Source organism: Acanthopagrus latus, chromosome 11 (genome assembly GCF_904848185.1).
Source record: "Acanthopagrus latus isolate v.2019 chromosome 11, fAcaLat1.1, whole genome shotgun sequence".
Classification (NCBI taxonomy): domain Eukaryota; kingdom Metazoa; phylum Chordata; class Actinopteri; order Spariformes; family Sparidae; genus Acanthopagrus; species Acanthopagrus latus.
Window position 1 is genome coordinate 11335605 of NC_051049.1, and position 18870 is coordinate 11354474.

The 18870-nt window shown below is 41.4% G+C and overlaps 1 protein-coding gene across 1 annotated transcript in view; it reads right to left on the reverse strand.

Moving 5' to 3' along the window:
* The window catches only part of notch2 (notch receptor 2), a 45997-nt gene that overhangs the window by 17105 nt on the left and 10022 nt on the right, over window positions 1–18870 (reverse strand). The window contains exons 2-6 of the mRNA XM_037114110.1: window positions 14789–14870; window positions 2195–2469; window positions 1277–1484; window positions 1049–1182; window positions 426–548 (exon numbers count right to left, since the gene is read on the reverse strand). Coding sequence (XP_036970005.1) covers window positions 426–548; window positions 1049–1182; window positions 1277–1484; window positions 2195–2469; window positions 14789–14870 — 822 coding nt within the window. The remainder of the gene's footprint in view (window positions 1–425; window positions 549–1048; window positions 1183–1276; window positions 1485–2194; window positions 2470–14788; window positions 14871–18870) is intronic.

The window sequence follows — 18870 nt, forward strand, 5'->3', positions numbered from 1 at the left end:
AAATACATACAAAATATTGCAACGGCCAAGTTCTGACTGACATTGGCACTCTCATTTATCACAATGAGGCCAGTCCACAGACATGGTGGGTGGTCATCCAGCAAAAACTTTAACATGGCTCAAATTCTAACTTCTAACAGCTTACAGCCATCCAACAAAACACTCCGGTGCCCAATCAAATAATCAAAAATGTATTTCCTGGTAGATTACTTTGAAATGTGAACAGCTTATTTCTTTTTATCTTTCAATCGTCATCATCGCCCACTATGAGAAAATGTCTACAACTCACAATACTGCTTTTCTAATGCTTTGTTTCAACATGGCTTTAAGGCCCTGAGGCACACACTGTACATGACAAACACCTGTGCGAGTGCAACCGTAGTCACAGGAGCACTTAAACACAATCTTAAACACAAATCACTTACCAGTCCACTCTGGAGGGCACTGGCAGTTGTAGGTGTTTACTCCATCCATACAAGTTCCTCCATTGGCACACTGATGACCGGGACAGTCGTCTATGTTGTTCTCACAGTTGGTCCCGTTGAAACCTGGCACAAATGAAAGAGAGAGACATTCACTTTATCATTATGTGTCCAGTGGAGAGGACATGCACCCAAATGCAACAGCTGTGGTATTATATTCTCTGGTGTACATAATATGACATGTCGTGGTAGTGTATAAACAGCAGCTGTATGTGACTGCGTGTTTGTTGTGTCTACTCTTAAAGTGTATCAGACTGACAGCGCACTTTGAGTAACACAAAACAGCCAACAGGATCAGATTGTTTGCACCTCAAACAACTTAATGTAACAATACAGAAGCTCAAAGCTACATTGATTTCTACACTGAATACTACTCAGTCTGCAATCCATTTTTGTCTTCCTACGTTCAAATCCCTTTTTTTAAATTGTTTCAGTCTCTCACCCAGAACCAACACGGTCCATGTCTATGTTGGAGTAGTTTTAGTTTACTTTTTCTCTGGTTCATATTCAGCTTTTAAGAAAGAGTGATACAAGTTTAGTTTTTTTAGAATTTGAAACCCTCCTACCTGGAAGGCAGTGGCACGAGTAGCTGCTTTCAGAGGTCTGGTGGCAGGTGCCCCCATTTAGGCACGGTGAAGGTGAGCAAGGGATGTAAGAGCTTTCACAGTGTCTGCCAGTAAACCCAGGGGCACAGTTACACCTGTAACAATGACAGAGTCCATTTCATGTCATTCAGTCATTACATTAAACAGCTGATCCAACAGATCTTTGCTTGTCAAAATCTTGATTCTCACTTGTAAGAGCCAGGGGTGTTGACGCATACTCCCTCATTCTGGCATATAAAGGGTGTGGCAGCACATTCATTTGTGTCATTAAGGCACCGAGGACCTGTGTAGCCAGGTGGACAGGAACACGTGTAGCTGCCACCAGACAGAGAGCTACACGTTCCACCGTTGGCACAGGGACTGGATAGACAGCTGTCCTCCTGCTCACACCGCAGCCCTGGGAGTGAACACAAAGTGGAGTTACAGTGTGCTACAGTGCTGTGACTATCACATATCCATGTGAGCATCTATGTAGAACCATGGCTTAGACACTTGAGGAAAATGCATTTGCAACACTTCTCGTAACATGTTGTGTCTTATCCTGTGATATCTTTGGGACAAACTGGAATGTTTCTAAGTTGCGCGGACTTCTAAATCTGATATTTTAATAAAAAAAATTTTTTTCAATTTTTCTACTTGAAACCAATTTTCAATACCCGAGGACTTAATCTCATCAGCATCAGTGAGCCAAATAAGCATGCAGTATGCTTGCTGTGCTAAGATCGAACAGTGACTGGCTTTCTTGAGGCATGCAAGAAAAACAGTAGGTTCAGGAACCAATATTGAAGTCAAGGTATCGGCATCAGCGCTGTCATCAATACATTATTTTCAATACACAGCCCTAGATACGCTCCTATCAGCCTAAAAGCAGGACCAAAAATTAACCATGGTGGAGATAATAACAGGCTTCTCAAATGGCTTAAAATTATCTGCTATCACAGTGTTGTAAAAACCATTTTGTAACAACACGGAAAAACAGTTACGCTACAACAAACTTTAAATTTGCATTCAGGATGTTTAAAAATATTTTAGTGCTCTGACAATAAACAAAGACAGCTATCATTTCCCTTGTGGCAAACTCCTACGAGATGATTAAACAGTACTCACCTGTCCATCCTCTGGTACACTCGCACTTGTACTTGTCAAGTGACAGGAGGGTGCAGACGCCGTTGTTGGCACAGGGGTTGTTGGGATAACACGTGGAGTTCTGGGGAGTTTGGCAGTGCTGGCCGGTGTAGCCGAGAGGGCAGGTGCAGCTGGCGCTGCCAGGTACAGGTACTCCAGCTAACATGGAAACAGAGCAGTTCCCTCCATTCTGGCAAAAGCCAGGATGACACGGGTCCTTATGGTGGCAGTACTCTCCCAGGAAGCCTGGTGCACACCTGGACACACCCAACAGAACACAGAAATCAATGATGGAGCATTCAAAGCACACACACAAGGATTTAAATTTAATCACTGCTCAATGCAGACAATAAACTGAAAGATGAGTTAAGCAAAAAGACAAAAGTTTGTGTATGTGCTTGACAGGAATGCAAACAAATGAAACAATAGAATGGGTTTCTGTCAGGTGCACGTAACGCACCACATCAGACAACAGCACTGATAGCAGACACAACAGCATCTGCACACCAATGGATGGAGGTGTTTGATGTGTGTGCCATCGTACACATGGAAACATCAAAGAAATAAGTGAAACAGTACAGGTAAACACGACTGTCAAATACACAGTCTTTCCATTGCTGCACAATGCTCAGCAAACAATCGTATGTGGGAGACCAAATCCCTACATAGGACTATGAGCAAAACATGTGGTTGTGAATAGAGAAATTACTTTTAATTACTCAAACCTTAAACGATATGGCAAATTATTTAGCAAAGTATTAATTTAGTGCTTTATCCAAAGCCTCACACAAACAATACACACTGTTAAAACCAGACCAGAACCAAACAACGAATCTTAAGATAACAGGTCCAAACTGTTAACCCTAATCCTAAACTGTTAAACACTGTAAGAGAAAAGGGGGAAGTTAGGCTTTGTGTGAGGGTTAAACTGGGGTCAGCAATGGCAAAGAAGAAGCTAAAAAGTGGAAGGATGTGAGATGGAGTCATCTGGAAGTTGTTGACTGAATACTGGCAGAAACTAAAAAACAAGTGGAAAGCACCAGCAATTATTTGTCCTAACAGATGAAAAATACTCCTGCCAACAGATAAATAATGATTCAGTGTTTATAAATGTGTCCACAATTTAAGGAGAGCAACCTTTTTCGAGGAACTGTTCTCAAAATCCTGTTAAGTGTATGACTAAAAGACTTATCTATTGTGTTTTGACCACATTTAGACTACAAATTGTTTCTGCGTAAGTGTGCCTTTTCCCTCTGCTTATTCATCACCCGTTCCTTTCGATCTCTCATGTCTCATGTCAGTAAAGTGATTCAGCTGTATGCCGAGCAGTGGGAAGGAAATTACAATATTACACAATATGTTCACCAGGGATCCTATCAGAGACGTCGATCCCTTCATCGCTTTCTATTCCTCTGTATTTCGTGGTCCCTCCCACTTTCACTCACCACTTCTCTGTGTGACAGTGTTTGGTCAGAGGTATTATTCTGTTACCGAGCAAAAATGGTACTTGACAGGTGATTTCATGTCTACGCTATTTTGATCAGCTGTCTGTTGCATTGTGTGTGTGTGTGTGTGTGTGTGTGTGTGTGTGTGTGTGTGTGTGTGTGTGTGTGTGTGTAGGGCACATGGCAGACACACTGTCTGGGGACTGTGGGCGACAGAGCGACCTGCTGCCTCTTACACAGGCCTCTAAACCGGCCTCCCTGGAGGGGCTCAGGTAACATAATGGGAGAGTAGATATACGACACACAGTAACTAACACACACAAGCACAGACAGATTAATACCCTCATTCATAACCATACAAATGTGAAAAAAAGAAAAGGATTCTCATTTCACTAATAAGGAGGCCTCTAGGATGTAAAAACATACAAGGGAAGAATCAGAGATCGGAGTCATGAGCCATATAAAACTGAGATGAAACAGAGAGGTGAGAATTATCTGAAATCCAGCCTCACGCTTCCTAAAATGTATTTATTATTGGCTACCACACCCCAGAGCAGCTTGAAGATATTAGGTTGTGAGCGCATGGGAAAGTAGGAGAGTCATGAATCATGCCAGGCAGTAGTCTCACAGATCAATCACATCTGTGAGACGTGTGACTCATCGAATGTCTTTTCAAATATGATAAACAACATCTGGGACAGACTCCCACACTGACTAACATATTTGTTTCTCAAATATTAAGTGTGTCAAATGCATTGGCATGTGTACAAAAACAAAAAACTATTAATCAACACCATAAAAATAAGGATATATGACTTTTATAGATGTCCATTTGTTGAGACATGGTGTGACAGAAAGCATTTTACTATAGTCAAGCTTAAAGGATAGGTCTGAAAATATAACATCTTGTTGACAACAATGCCACTAATAATAGTATGTGAAGCCAAACCCCTGATATTGTATTCCATAGACAACAAATGCACCATAATCCTTTAGACTGATCAACTAATGCCACAAAAAGACTAAAAACGCACAGAAACAAAAACATAGAATATTGTGAGCCTCATCTTGTCAATACATTTTTTTTCTCACTGAAATATTCTCTAAAACTACTAGTACTCCTAGTGTTGGTAAACAGATAAGCCAGATGGCAGATTACTGATGTACAATCTTCAAAGAAGAGGCAGACTACATTTCAGATTAGACATGGCCACCCTTCCTTTTCTCCGTGTCTATATCAGCATGTCTGCAGCGCACACCCCCAAAACACATGCCTTTAAACAAACACACACACATAAATACACAAACACAAAGACGTCCCTCCCCACTCTAAACACAAACACAGCTTGGCCATGATATCACAACAAGACGGCCGGCTGTCCTGGGAGTTAGGACTGCTCTTTTTTCTCCTGGATGACCTCTACGCCCCCTCTCATGGAGTAATGACATGGCCTTCTGCCCTGTGACATACATCACATTAGCAGGCTGTCACACAAAGAACACCGTGTCCAGGTTAATGCCAGGTTTACGTTTCACTGGGAACATTTCACACATTTTCACTGTTAAAACTATGTGGAATACGAGACACATTTTTCAAAGTCAAGTATAGCCACTTCAGTGAAAGAGAGGAAATTTGAAACTTGTGCTTTGTTGTGATGTTTAGCCTGATTACAAGTGCTTTTGAGCTAGTCTAAAACAACTTTTGCTTTAGCCTCAATGTGCAAGAAAAAGATGTAAAGGATATCGTAATTTTGAGTTTTTATGCAACCCTCCACCACTCTTGAAGAATTATTTCCTATTTTTGACATTTTTTTGTTAAAACTCCAAAGTGCTGACAGGAAAGATGCATAGTAATCTCTTTTAAATTCAACTGCTGCCATCTAACCCGTGTTGACAGGACCACATGCCATGGCGTCAGGAAACGATACCACCCTGTCCTTCAGGTTTCACTGGCAGATAGAGAGCTCATTATTAGCCTCTGGCTGTACACTCGAGCCCGAGGCAAACAGACAAGGCTGTGCATGATTCGCATTAATGTAAGGGAGTGGTGTCTCGCTGAGGAAGAGATAACTTACCACACAAGTCTATTGCTGAATACAACACTAACACATAAGCAATGCAAATCATTTGACACTAAACAACTTTTGCACAAGAACACCTTCACACAGACAAACTCAGATCTACTTTCATGAACAACGCAGAAGGGAGAGCTTTCTGCAACTAAATTCATCTATGGGATTCTTTGTTTTGCTCCACGAGGACTTTTTTTCCTCCTCTTTTCTCCATCCCTCTCTTACTCCGTGCAATTTCCTGCAGCCCTTCTTTCCCTCTCTTTCTCACTCCTCCACCTCTCATTTCTAACCCACTCTCTAGGTGTCAGGTTTCTACAGCTGGTTCACATTAGCGCCCCCATCTCACGCACACCCCTCCTTCTCCTTTTCTTTCTCTCTCTCTCTCTCTGCACCCCTTCTCTCCTTCGGTCTCTCCCTCCGCCTCCTCCTCTACCTCATGCTGACCTCTGCCTGTCCAGGCTGGCCGTGGGGGCTTCAGAGAGCAGAGAGGGGTGGGTTGATTCTCACTCAGTCATGTAATGTCTCCAACCTCCTTCATTCCTAATTCCTATGTCCCAAGCTCCCCTTTTCTCCCATTCTCCTCCCATCCCCGAACGCTAATTCCCCTTTTCTTTTGTGCTAATTCTCTCCTCCTACCTTTCCACCTTCCTCTCCTAAACCACAACCCCACCACCTCCTCCTCCTGCAGTCACTATTCTAGTCTCAGCGATGCTTAATAACTCCATCATGCTCTCTCCCTGCGGCCATCACAGAGAAAACGGTGTGAGAGAGAAAGAAGGGGAGCATAAACCAGCTCACATTTCAATCCCTGGATCATTCCCTGACTTGGCTAGAGCATAGGTGGCCTATTCAGTGTACTGTAGTCTTGTGTGTGCGTACACAGACATCACAAGTCAGTGCAGAACATGGTACCAGCTTTGCTTTTAATTTGGTTGCAGAGATAAATCTGGATCTAAGGAATGCACAGCTTACACAGAATTTGTAACTGGAAGATGCCTGATGGATCTTTTTAGGAAAAGTGAGTTGCACAAAATGTACATGTTAGATGGCAGGGCAAAAATCTAATCTATCATCTAATCAATTAATCATCTAATTATTGCAGATCTATTAAGATGGTATACTTAATATTTAAGGACCTGCTGCCACTCAGACACTTCCTGCAGCTCCCATATGACCCCAAAAAAATAATCCAGAGAAGAGGACTCAAGTTTTAAAAATGTGATATGATTGGAGGAATTGTCACAACGATGTCGCTCATGTATGGCAGGTGTATGCAAAATCCTATACAAAATACTGATATGTATACAGACATTGTACTACTGAGGTGTTACAGTCATACCAAAGCCAGACGTGACACAAACAGGAAAACACTCGGTCAACACCAAAGGTGAATGGTGGAGGCAGTTTGAGGAGCTCCCGAGACAGGTTTGAGTGTACTTATTTTTTGAATGGGGAAGTACTACAGTGTGTGACCTTATCTGTTCTACTTCTACTCAGGAAATGCCACACTTAATGTTTTGAAACCATTGTGTGCTACTGCACACAAAAGGATTGGAGCTTCAGTTGACTTGCAGAGGAACTGATGCTGTAAGCAATAATATTACACCCAGAGCAAGCTTCAATTCACGTCCCAAGATGGACAAGAATTTAACTTAAACAAAGGTAAAGGAGTGAAGAAAGAGATCAACAGCGATGCATTTATGGGAAGCTAACTAATGACTAGCCAAATGAACATGTCTGTGAAGGGGTGAATGCTGACTTGTGTTGTTAAGCGTTTTGAGTGGTTTGCAAGACTAGACAACATTTCCATTTAATTGCAATCTCCATTGCCATTTTCAATATCTGTCATAAGTGATCAATCATAAACAGTATGTGCTAAATACAGACAGCTGTGACAAGTTTCTTTGTAACACCATTGCCTCAACTCCAGAACTAAACGTAGCAGCAGCGAGCTTATGGCAGTTTGAGGCTATCAGTCCAATCACAGAATGATAGTCATTTTTCTGTGTACTGCCACAGTGTAAATGTAGTGTGTGGATATGTCTGGCAATGGAAGTCCCATTTAGGCCAAGGAGGAGAGGCCTTTTCTACACTGGAAAAATAAAATGCGCCTAAACTTAGATGTAAGGTTTCAGTCATGGGCTCTGTTTGAGGGAAGGAAACTATGCATCTATAGCTTATTAATCCGTAGTACCAACGTAGTTATAATGGGTTGGAGAGTTTTTTTGCCCACTCCCCAGTCTTTTTTTTTTTTTTCTTTTTCACAAAGATGAACTAGCAGCAAAAATGACATCACAGCGTAGGCGGGCAGAGGGAGGTGTGAGAGTGATGTCAATGTTGGAAAGAAAGACGTAAAGGAGAAAAAAAGAAAGAGGAAGCTGAAGAGAGCGCTGCGAGGTGGAAGTAAAAGCAAGAAATGTAACGAGAGAGCGAGACATACAGAGGAAACCAGGCAGTCAGACTGAGAAGCATCAGCGTAGTCTGAATAAAGGAGTCCAGAGCAGGGTGGAGTCCAAAAGAGGGACATGTGGTAAAATCTCAGACTGTATTTAAAAACATGTTCAAAAAGACTCATCTGAGTGGCTGTGGTGAACAGCACAGGACTCATTTTCTCTCTGAGTGCTTCATCTGCTTGTTTTTCTATGTTGTTCTGTCATTATCCAGCTTCTGTGGTTGTTTAAAGTGGAATCTCCAACAATAGGTCTGACTGCCTATAAAAGTTCCATATCTAGATCTATGCTAAGCATAGTCCACCACTGACTGATTTAGTAATTTGTAACAAAAACAAATATCATCTCTTCTGTACTTAAAGTGTCACTTAATCACTGATTGACTAATGTATTGCTGCAGCCCACCCAAGGAGGTTTACTTCCAGCTATTTTTTTTCCTTTTTTTCTCTTTGGCATTTATTCTGTGAAATGGCACACAAACAAGAGGCACATTACAGGACAAGGAATATTTGCATCGTTTTGATGTATGTCAGTAACCCTGTTTCCATAAAGCATTTTAATCAATTCTTCAATTTGAAGAATAATGAAGCAGAAATTTTATGGAAACGACAAAATTCAAAAAAGCTTGCCCTCATTCGAAAAAAGTTTATTAACTTGCTTGAGGTGTTTTATTGTCTTTTGCGAATCAGTCTCTTGGTTTGTTTACCATTAGCCTCTGTTTACTTTCTCATCCACATGTGATGTACCTACATAACCAACACTGCATCATCCTTATGACGAACTTTCAAAACTTAGGGTTTTTTGCTCAAAATATGACGGAAACAAGACTACTGATAACTGAATAACAACAAAGAGGTTTAGTTCAGCCAAATGAAGATGAAGCTCACACTGGTCTGATCATCAGTGTAGTACATCAGTGCATCTACATATTATGTGTAACCTTATGACAAAACTGAGGTACTTTGGTCCAACACCATATTCAATGTGTGACAGAGAGCCACTTGTCACCTTACTGTATGTGGGTTTATGGTCTGGTTGCTACATTCCCCACTGTTTTGTAAGGCTTCCTCTTTCCGAGGGCCTGTTTGAGTCTTTAGGCAGCCTGATGTGCATCTGTATGTTTCGTTTATTTGACCAAGTTTGTTTGTTTGCTTGTTTTTTTGTGACCCTATCTTTTATCATGGTGATCCCAGTGACCCATGACAGCAGCCCATGTTGACCACATCTAATCTAGTGAGTTGCTGAAATTAGACAATTGACTGAAAATTGACTGTTTTAGTTTTTTGATCTTTTCTTTGACTTATCAAGCAAATGCTAGATAATTCACATGCTGGTTACAGCACTGATTAACTTTTAGGCTGTTAGTCAAACACAAGGAGCAAGCTGAAGACAATACTGTGGGCTATGGTACATCGTGATCAAATTAAACAAGTTGCTAATCGAAACGCTTGATAAATCCAACCATCCTTAGTTGAAGCCATGATTGCCACTGATGAACAGCCTGCTTGACTCATCATTTGGGCCATTCAAAACACACACAAAATATCTCCACCTTCCAGATATTGAACCTTACATGGTAAGTGAACTTCAGACCCCACTGTACCACCATATGAACTCGCCCCAGGCTACAGGTGCCCCGGATTCTCCGGAGACACACATGCAGACAGAGTAAATACACAGACATAAAGACAAAGAAACTCTTATCATTGTGGTTCCGGTCTCAACCACATCTACAGTGCTGTTAGCTTGGCTGCGGGAAGAAGATACGTCTTTGGCGAGTATGAGCGGGAAATCACTGCTGAGGGTTCTCCTACTCTAGTGTTTGTTGACTTTACTTTGGATCATATGCCTCACCCAGTTCTGAGTGTGTGTATATGTGCACCTGAGAGCATGGGTGTCTGACTGCTGTGGAGGAGTACAAGTGTGACTGATATTTTTTTTTGCCTTTATCTTTGTTTCTTCCTCCCTCTGCCTTGTCTTAACATTGCAAGGCAGCTGGATTCACAAGATTTCGTGACCATTTGATCTGGAAAAGTCCATCCTGCCAGGCTTTAGGCCACACTCTTGTAGTTAAACCACATTGTCCTATGAGGAACAACTAACGGCTTCATGTGTGATTTAGATGTGACGATCACTGAGAGAAGGGACTGTATGTTTGAAAACAACAATGGTGGCTTCTCAAGAGGTTAGTGTAGCTGCTATACCACAAGTTACATCAGAACTCAGGCTTATATTTCATGGAAAGAAGAGCACAAAATGGCACTGAAGCGTTTCCTTAATGGAAAAATGTTTTTTCTTGACTTGCTTCAGTAAGAGTTCGATATACCATTTGGCATGGCTATTGGTAGTGCTCTCCTCCTGTGGAACTATTTGGTTTGAAGTTAGCCTGTGATAGACAGTAATAGCGGGATGGTTTATCCAAACACCTGCCAATTCAACTTTCAAAGTGCCAGCCCAGTTTCTATGGAAGGCTTACCAGATGTTTCTGTGTGTAATAAACCACCTGGCATATCAGGTTAGTCTACTTTCCTAACATGTCTCTTACCTAGAGGCATGAGACTGCGTGAAGAGAGAGCTTTTTGTGAGTTAACAATTCAACAGAAAGTGGTTAAGACTGATAGACAACAGCAACCAGAGCAAAAGATCTTCAACAATGCTCTGCAAACACAAAGAAAGAGATGGGAGATGGAGCAGGTATGGCTATAATAAAGGCAAAAAGGATGAAGACCTCAACAATAACAGGGTTGTGGAAAAAGGATTAAGATGCCTGGTGAGTTGTGTCCAGAGGCATCTAAAACCCTGAAGCCGAGGGAGGGACAGAGGCATGGATGGATGAGTGACAGTTTGATGAAGGAGGCATAGCAAGAGGGAAATTACACTCCTCTCTCTGCTCTGCTTCTCCCTCATCTCCCTCCCCCCGTTCACTGCTCTCTCATCATTAGTAAGGAGTTGTGCTCTGAGCTATTCCTCCTCCAATTACCTGAAAAAAAGACATCCTCTTTACTTTTGGCCCTTTCTCTTGTTCTGTCTGCCCTGCAGGCAAATTCTACCTGTCAGATCAAACAAGCAGCAGGTCTGCACAACACAGTAACCCTGTCCCCTCATGCTTAAGAAAACTTTTTTTTTTTTTATAAATACAAAAGCCATGACAGTGACTGCAAGAGGAAAAAAAGAGTGAGCAAAAAAAGAGGGATTGTTGGTGAGGGAGAGTTAATCAGTTTGCACCATGGCTCAACAGCAGACAAAGAGATCTTGTTCTGGGGATAAAATAGAGCTCAGACAACCTAACGTGTGTAGCCTCACTCTAGATTGGACTGCTCAGGTAATAACTCGGTGAGTCAGACGCCATGTTAGTGTCAGGAGTCCTCTGTGGCCCACAAACAAGACCATTGTTTCTGCAGTCTTATCCGATAGCTCATCAGAAAATATCTATGAATCCCTTCAGCAATGATCTAAGTCACAATCACCTAGCAGGCAAACTTGTGACTTACACAAATCCACACAGAGTCACACTCACAATACACACCTTTCTCACACCCTGATAACTTGCAGTGTCACCGGTTAGACGGCTTCTCTGTACCCTGCCCTGCTAGTCAACCTCTCCCAGGCACTTTAATTCTCTTCAGTAACATTCTTTGTGTCACAAATGAGACACAGAGCCCACATTTTCAAAGTTTTTTCAGATAAGTTTTTTCTACAAATGCCATTGTTTAAGTCTAAGCTACTTTCATGTATCTAAGCCCCCATCTATCAAAAGTATTCCTTTTTTCTTTGTTTTATAATTTCCCTTGTCCCTTTCTGTCCCTCTTAAATGAACAATGCAGCAAAGCAAAGTCAAATAGTCTCTTAAAAAGAACTGAAAAAATTAAAACAGAGACTTAGTTTTCTAGATTTTCCAGGATGTATGGGAACTTCGCAGAGGAGACACCGGAGGCAAGTTGATGAATGACAACATGCTTGAAGCTCAGTCCGTTGCCAATCATAACACAGCCTTGTCTCCACTGTGGATCTGTTTCATTACAGATATCAAACAGAAACACTACAGACACTCAGTTGTAAGAATGTATGAACATAAACTGTGAAAAGTTAGCAAGGTGATGACATTTGCTTTCCGTTCGCAGAACTTAAAAAAAGATTGTAATGGTAAACTAGTGATACATTCAAATGTCTTGGCACAGCTGTCCAAAGTGGTTGCCCTTAAGTGATAAGCCTGTCATATTAATCGTCTGTTTAATTACAGTAACTCGCAGTCCGACCACAGACGTGATCCATGTGACATAATTTGGCTGGTCCGAGCCAAACGTCCAAAGTGACTGTTTACTCACAGCCGGCAGCCTTTAACACACTGCAGAGACTAATAAACACATAATTTGATTTTTACACAATGAGCCTTTTGACCAGCAGCAGAGTGCAGACACAACCAGACAAGCCAGACAGAGGCAAGTGCTGCTATTTGTGTGCGCATGTGTGTGTATCAGAGTGTGCATGTGTTCATGTTTGCTTGTGGACAGCAGGAAAAACTGACTAACTGGTTAATCAGTCTAACAGTAGGCCTGCGCTCTGTCAGCTGACTATTCTAAACCAAGAGACTCCTCTCTGTGTGTCCTCAGGCTAACAGGCTTTTTTTTATCATCAATATCATCATCTACTTCTGAGAAAAAATACAGACTCAGTGGTCACGAATGGAGACAGTTTGGCTGAGCAAGAGCAAGACTACATACAAGAGAAATCTTATGATTCCAGTATGTACATGTATAGTTCACTTGGACAAAAAGACAAAAACAGCATGTGTCATGCATTTCACTGCTGCAAGTGATTTGAATGTTAATTAAGAGACAAATGACATTAAGTATCGGCATAAATCCCTGTTCTGCTGGTACTGTAAGCCCTGATGCTGGCTGTGATCTTTTGGTCTGGGCCTGTTGTTTGAAAATCATCTAATCAAGACAATCCAACTGTGTTTCCTCCAACTGAGAATTATTTCCAAAATTAAAAACTGCCTATCTTGAGCTGTCCTTGACAAGGTCAACCCAGCCTGTTTTCATCACGTCTTTATTAATGGCCTAACGTGCACAGTCATCACCCACACCACACTAGTTCATAATGCAGCTCCCACACTTCACTGAAGGGCAGTCCACACCATGAAGGATAACTATAACAATAACAACATCCTTACTAACGAATGATAATGTTCTGTAAACGTGGCGCCAAGCAAGCCCTGCCCGGTCCGGATGTGAAGGCAGCTTGAGAAAGTGGATACTGATGCCTTGTAACTGAAGGATATGATTTTCCAAAACTCTTTCCAGTTTGGGAGACTACTTTTGTATGAGTCAAAATCAATTATCCTGGCACTGGTCAAAGAGAACATCAGTAAAGACATAAAAAACCTTCAGTGGCCACAATAGTGCCTAAAGATATCTTCACCACTGTCATTTTTGTTAGGGTTGTGATGTTGACTCAGCCAAAAGCAGAGTTTTAAAACAACGTTTTAAAACAATATATATTTATAGCTATTGTTATTGTTCTTGGTGCAGACAGCCCTAACTACACAAGATACACAAAGATGACATCACATCCAATCTGGTGGTATTTGGTAGTCTGTATGGTTAAGATCTGACTTCTCTGTCTGTACTAATAAAACCACTGATTCAGACCAATAACTGACCTTCAATTAGACAAGAGAAAGTCAAACACTGATTAGGGAATGTTGCTTTCTCCGTACCTTTTTAGGGAAGTAGAACAGTGTTGAAATTCCTAAAGCTCTGGGAACAGACACACGCTCTGATTCACATCACATTTGGTGAAATATGATCAGGTTCATGAACCAGCTACGGTGTGTTTTCGTTGGGAATTTGGCTCGGGAGTGGCGACGCAATTATAAAGATAGCTCAGTCTTAATTACAAACTAGGCTAAGCTGTCAAAAAGTGGAAGGCATAGATCAAACAGGCCACTGCTCTCCTACACTGCAGCACTTTTCCTCAACGGTCTGATTGCACCACCGGTAGTAGAAGAGACTCCCTTGCAGGTTATTTCAAGTTTCCACAACAACATGGCATGGGCCCAGAAACCCAACATGTGTGGTAATAGTGATATCCCTACTTGTCATTTTGATTCAATCAACCAAGTTTCATATTGTTTTTTCTCATCAAATACACTTAATAGCTAATTTTCTCAAGTAATAAAAATGTCTTGTCACTGTCATGACATCCCCAAGCAACAACAAATTAGCAGTAAAATATGTTGGCAACACTAAAAGCTATCAATTCTATAGCAACAAGAGAGTAAGTAAAAAAACCCACAAAATGTCCTAAATAACATCTTGGAGGTGGAAGTGTGTGTGTTGGTATTGTTCCCAGTACTGGTGTACTTTGTCAGACAGAGCATTCTTTTATTCCCTCTTCCGTGCCTCAGTAAAACCTCATGGTCCCGTGGACAGGCTGGGGTTGATCTAAAAACCCTATTTCTGTACTAGCTTTCACATCCAACAATCCTCTTAAGAGCCATTTCTATTGCCGTGTTCTCATTTTTGTTAGCAGTGCTGTGGTGACAGCGTGAGATACACTAAGAAGCCTGTGTGTTGGGTAACAGACCCAGCAAGTCAATCTTACCTGCAGTATTCGGTACCGTTGCTGAAGGTCAGACACGTCGCGTTGTTAACACAAGGCGCCTTATCATCCATACACTGCAGGGCTGCAAGAAACAAGAGACCCGTTAGAGAGAGGACAATCAGAAAGGCACTTTATCTGCAACATGTTGAGTATGAATACTGGTAATACTTTAAATGTGACAAGCTCATTAAATAATGTAAGTGGTATTGTTATCAAACCCAATGAATCCATTCAACACAGATTCATAAATGTTTCTCCTCCATGAATTATAATCTAGACAACAAAACAAAACAAAACAAAACACAAGGAGGCATTACACCTAGTGTGAAGAGGTAGCCCCCAACTCACAATCAGTTAAACAAAAGGATCAATATTAAGCACTGCAACCCACTTCCAATGTAACAACCAAAACTTAGACCAGCGGGGATACATGTAAAACAAATACCAGAATTTACCTGCTGCCACCACTGCCGTAAAACAATTAGAGAGTTAATACTGTACACTAATGAAAAACATAAGTATGAATACTATATTCTTCTCCTATTCTTCTTACCATCATATGTAGCTTTTGACTTGCTGTGTCTAGACACAGACACCATGACGATGATGGCCTGCATCATGTGCCACAAACTTAAAATACGATCTGTATGTATATCAAAGACACAACCAGTTTAAATGAATTGGCACTACTCAAAATTCATTCAGAGTTTACCCAAGATTATTAGTTAGCAGATTTGGCAATATCTCCCACACATACACTCCCCACCCCTCTGAGGCAACCCCTCCACATAGTCTACAAGTTTCTTCTCCTTATAGAGATAATGCAGAAGGGTTGCCACCTATCCAGCCAATGAAGAGCCAGCCAGAAATCAGCCAGTGGTCACAGGGCAGCCGGATGAGCAGGCAGACAGAAATGAGCCTATATGAGGACAACAAAGCCTAACTATCTCCCCGCCAATGAAATACTCATAACCACACACATAAGCTATTGTATGGCCTTCAAGCCACCAGAGACACGTGGCTCAAGTGGTCTTCACGCACACCATGCTGGCCCAACATGCCGAACAACAGTGTGGTGTTGTCAGTCATAATTTATCAATATGATAGGGTAGGTAAATGAAATACTACACTGTTAAGGGTGTGTGATTAATCAAGTAAGACTGTAAACAAAATGCTGGCAGTAGTTGCACATTTTGTTACATTTATAGTCTCACATGTTCACAAGTTATTATGCAAGGTACCCCAACACTACAGAACAGAGTTCTCTATACAATACTGAGGGTAGGTCAGATGATTTCAAAGAAACGCCAACAATGTCTTCACAAAACAGTCATTGCATTACAGGAAGTGCGCTCAGAAATGGTGTTACTTCCTGCCCCTAGATTAATCACAGTGTCACTCAAGTTGAGTTCCTGCAAAGACACACTTAATAACCCTACTTGATATGATTTTGTAGTGTAAGAAGTTGGGACACACATTGTTCAGGGTCCAGTCTCTGAGCTGCCCTGGTCATAGAGCATGGGCAAACTAATGCTTTAGAGTCGGGTTGACAGACATAGTCCATTAGACATGGGGATACCATACATAAACCACTGTGAAATTCATAATCCCAACAAGCACGCACATGGAGCATGCCTCCAAGTGCACAACTGCACAGACATCTACTGAAATAAAGTACGAGTTGATAGTAGACTACAGCTGCAGTACAAGAGACCACAGAAAAAATACTGAGCTATTTTGGGACTTTTTCTCTACTGAGCAGACATACATGCACACTGGCTGCAATTCAACATATGAAAATCCTACACATACACTAAAACAACGCAGAGAGCTTGAAATCCATACATTTGGTTATGATCAAGTTTAAATGGAAATTTAATGCAAAATCTTGTAAAATCAGCTTTTGAATCTATAAGAAAAGGAGCACAAACGTGATCAAATCTGAGCAATAGACTGCAGGGTACGGCCTGTGTGGCACAGATACATCGGCAAGCAAACAATTGCAAAAGACGGTGAGGGGTAAAGGAGAGCTGGGAAAACTAAGGCAGAAAACACAAGAAGTAAAAGAATGAAGGCAAGAGAGCAGAGAGGGGGAAAAGCTGCTCTCATCCCTCGACTGGTTTGACGAGCTTCCCATGCAGGCTGTCTCAATGCCAGACGCAATGATCTTACCAGATTTGGAACAGCCTGCCTCCTATTACGCCATTTTAACACACAAATACACACACCAATCACCCAGTGATTTACAGGTCAGCAATTCCCTAACTGAAAGTTTGGAAAAGCTTTCAGCAATCCTTCTCTCGGAAGTAAAATAAACTAAATGTTCACACACATTCAAATAACTGCTGCATTGTGATCTACATTCATATCACCAGCATTGTATCCTTTCTACCTGGCTGTTCTCACACTTCACCATCAATGAGGCATGGACAGGAAAATTTCCCAGGAATGACGGCCGTGATAAGAGCCAATCAACAAAGTCAACAGTGAAACCGCAGGCAGAGCTGAGAAGAAACAAAGAAGTGACTACTTATGACTATTATTCCCGATTAAAACATTCCTTTTCTCACTCACTGGCACTTGTGTGTGTGTTGTGTGTGTATGTGTGTGAGAGAGAGAGAAAGAGCGCACAGGTTATGGGGGGGATGTTAAAGTAGAGAACAAAAGGGGGAGATTTATGGTGTCTGCAGTCTGGTGGGACTGGGAGGAGGGCTGTGTGTGATCCCTGCTGATAGAGACTGATCTGTAACAATTCCATTATGCAGAAAGTGAAAACAGAGAATCTACATATACACAGATGTCAAAGCACGTTTCTTTTTTGAATACAATGAAAACTCAAGTGTTCCAGTGTCAGTATGTAGATGAAGTGGAAGGAAATCTTTTACTTTGTTGCTGCATGGAAAATGAGCAAGAGAGGTCAACATTTAACCGGTCTGAACTGACATTAGGTATACTTACATGCCTTTTAATTTGCTGCAGCTGAGAAGCTGATTAACTATCTAGCCTGCAAACTAACCTGAGTGAGTGTTGTTTAGTCACTCTTTCAACAAGGTGTTTATTCATCTTAGTCAAGGAAGAGAACACTGCTGTTACTAATTCATACAAAATCTGATTGTGTGGATACCCAACTAAAACTAGCGGTCGCCATAAAGAAACCACAAATCATTTCAGATTTACAGAGCAGACACATAGCAGACAAAATAATAATTGCAGTTTAGACTTTAAAAGGTGTAAATTATAAGAAATAACCAGAATTCAAAGGTAACTCCAAACATATAAGGTGAAGCATAAATTCTTACTGCTGTTTGCTATACTGGATTTGATATTCATTGCTGTAGCTATTTTTGGCTGGAGCAACTAGCAAGTAGCTCATTTAGATGTGGGGCTAAGTGGGCCTATTAGCTGAAGGAGTACGCCCACGGAAGAATGGTGGGGTGAATGTAACCGCAAAGTCCGTCTTCCTTGTTGCATGTCAGCCCCATACCATCATCACACCCCCTGACCACATCACCACAGGCAACCCATGGATCAGAGTTGAGTTAATTAAAAAGTGAGAGAAAATGTCTGCGCACGCTAATGTGGGAAGCAGAAGTGAATGCCATGATTACATGATAACATTGCGAGACACTGTCTAGTTTCCAGTGTTTTTTGCATATTGAGAAAAGGCAGGCCTGTCATCGTTTGTGACACAGCTGGCTTGCATTATCATCATCAGTGTGACTGAGAATGACACCAGTTAGTCTGTCAAAGTTTAAAAGCAGACTACCCTATCGAAATGCACTGAGTGTTCCCACAGAGTGTCTTGCAATGTGAAAACCTGGAAATCATCACAAGATGCATGTTTTTCTCTTTAATATCATTACAGAACCACTTGTGGAAAAATACAGATCTGAATTACATCTTTAAAATACAGTTCAAGCTCTCTGCAGTTGTTTTAACAATACTAGTGGCATTTCTTTGTTGATGGTGGTGCCAGACTGTCAGTCAATCCCCCCTATTTGGTTAAATATCTCAACCTCTACTTAAAGAATTGGTGCCAAATTTCACATTCAGTTTTTGGACAGAAGAGGAAACTTTCATCT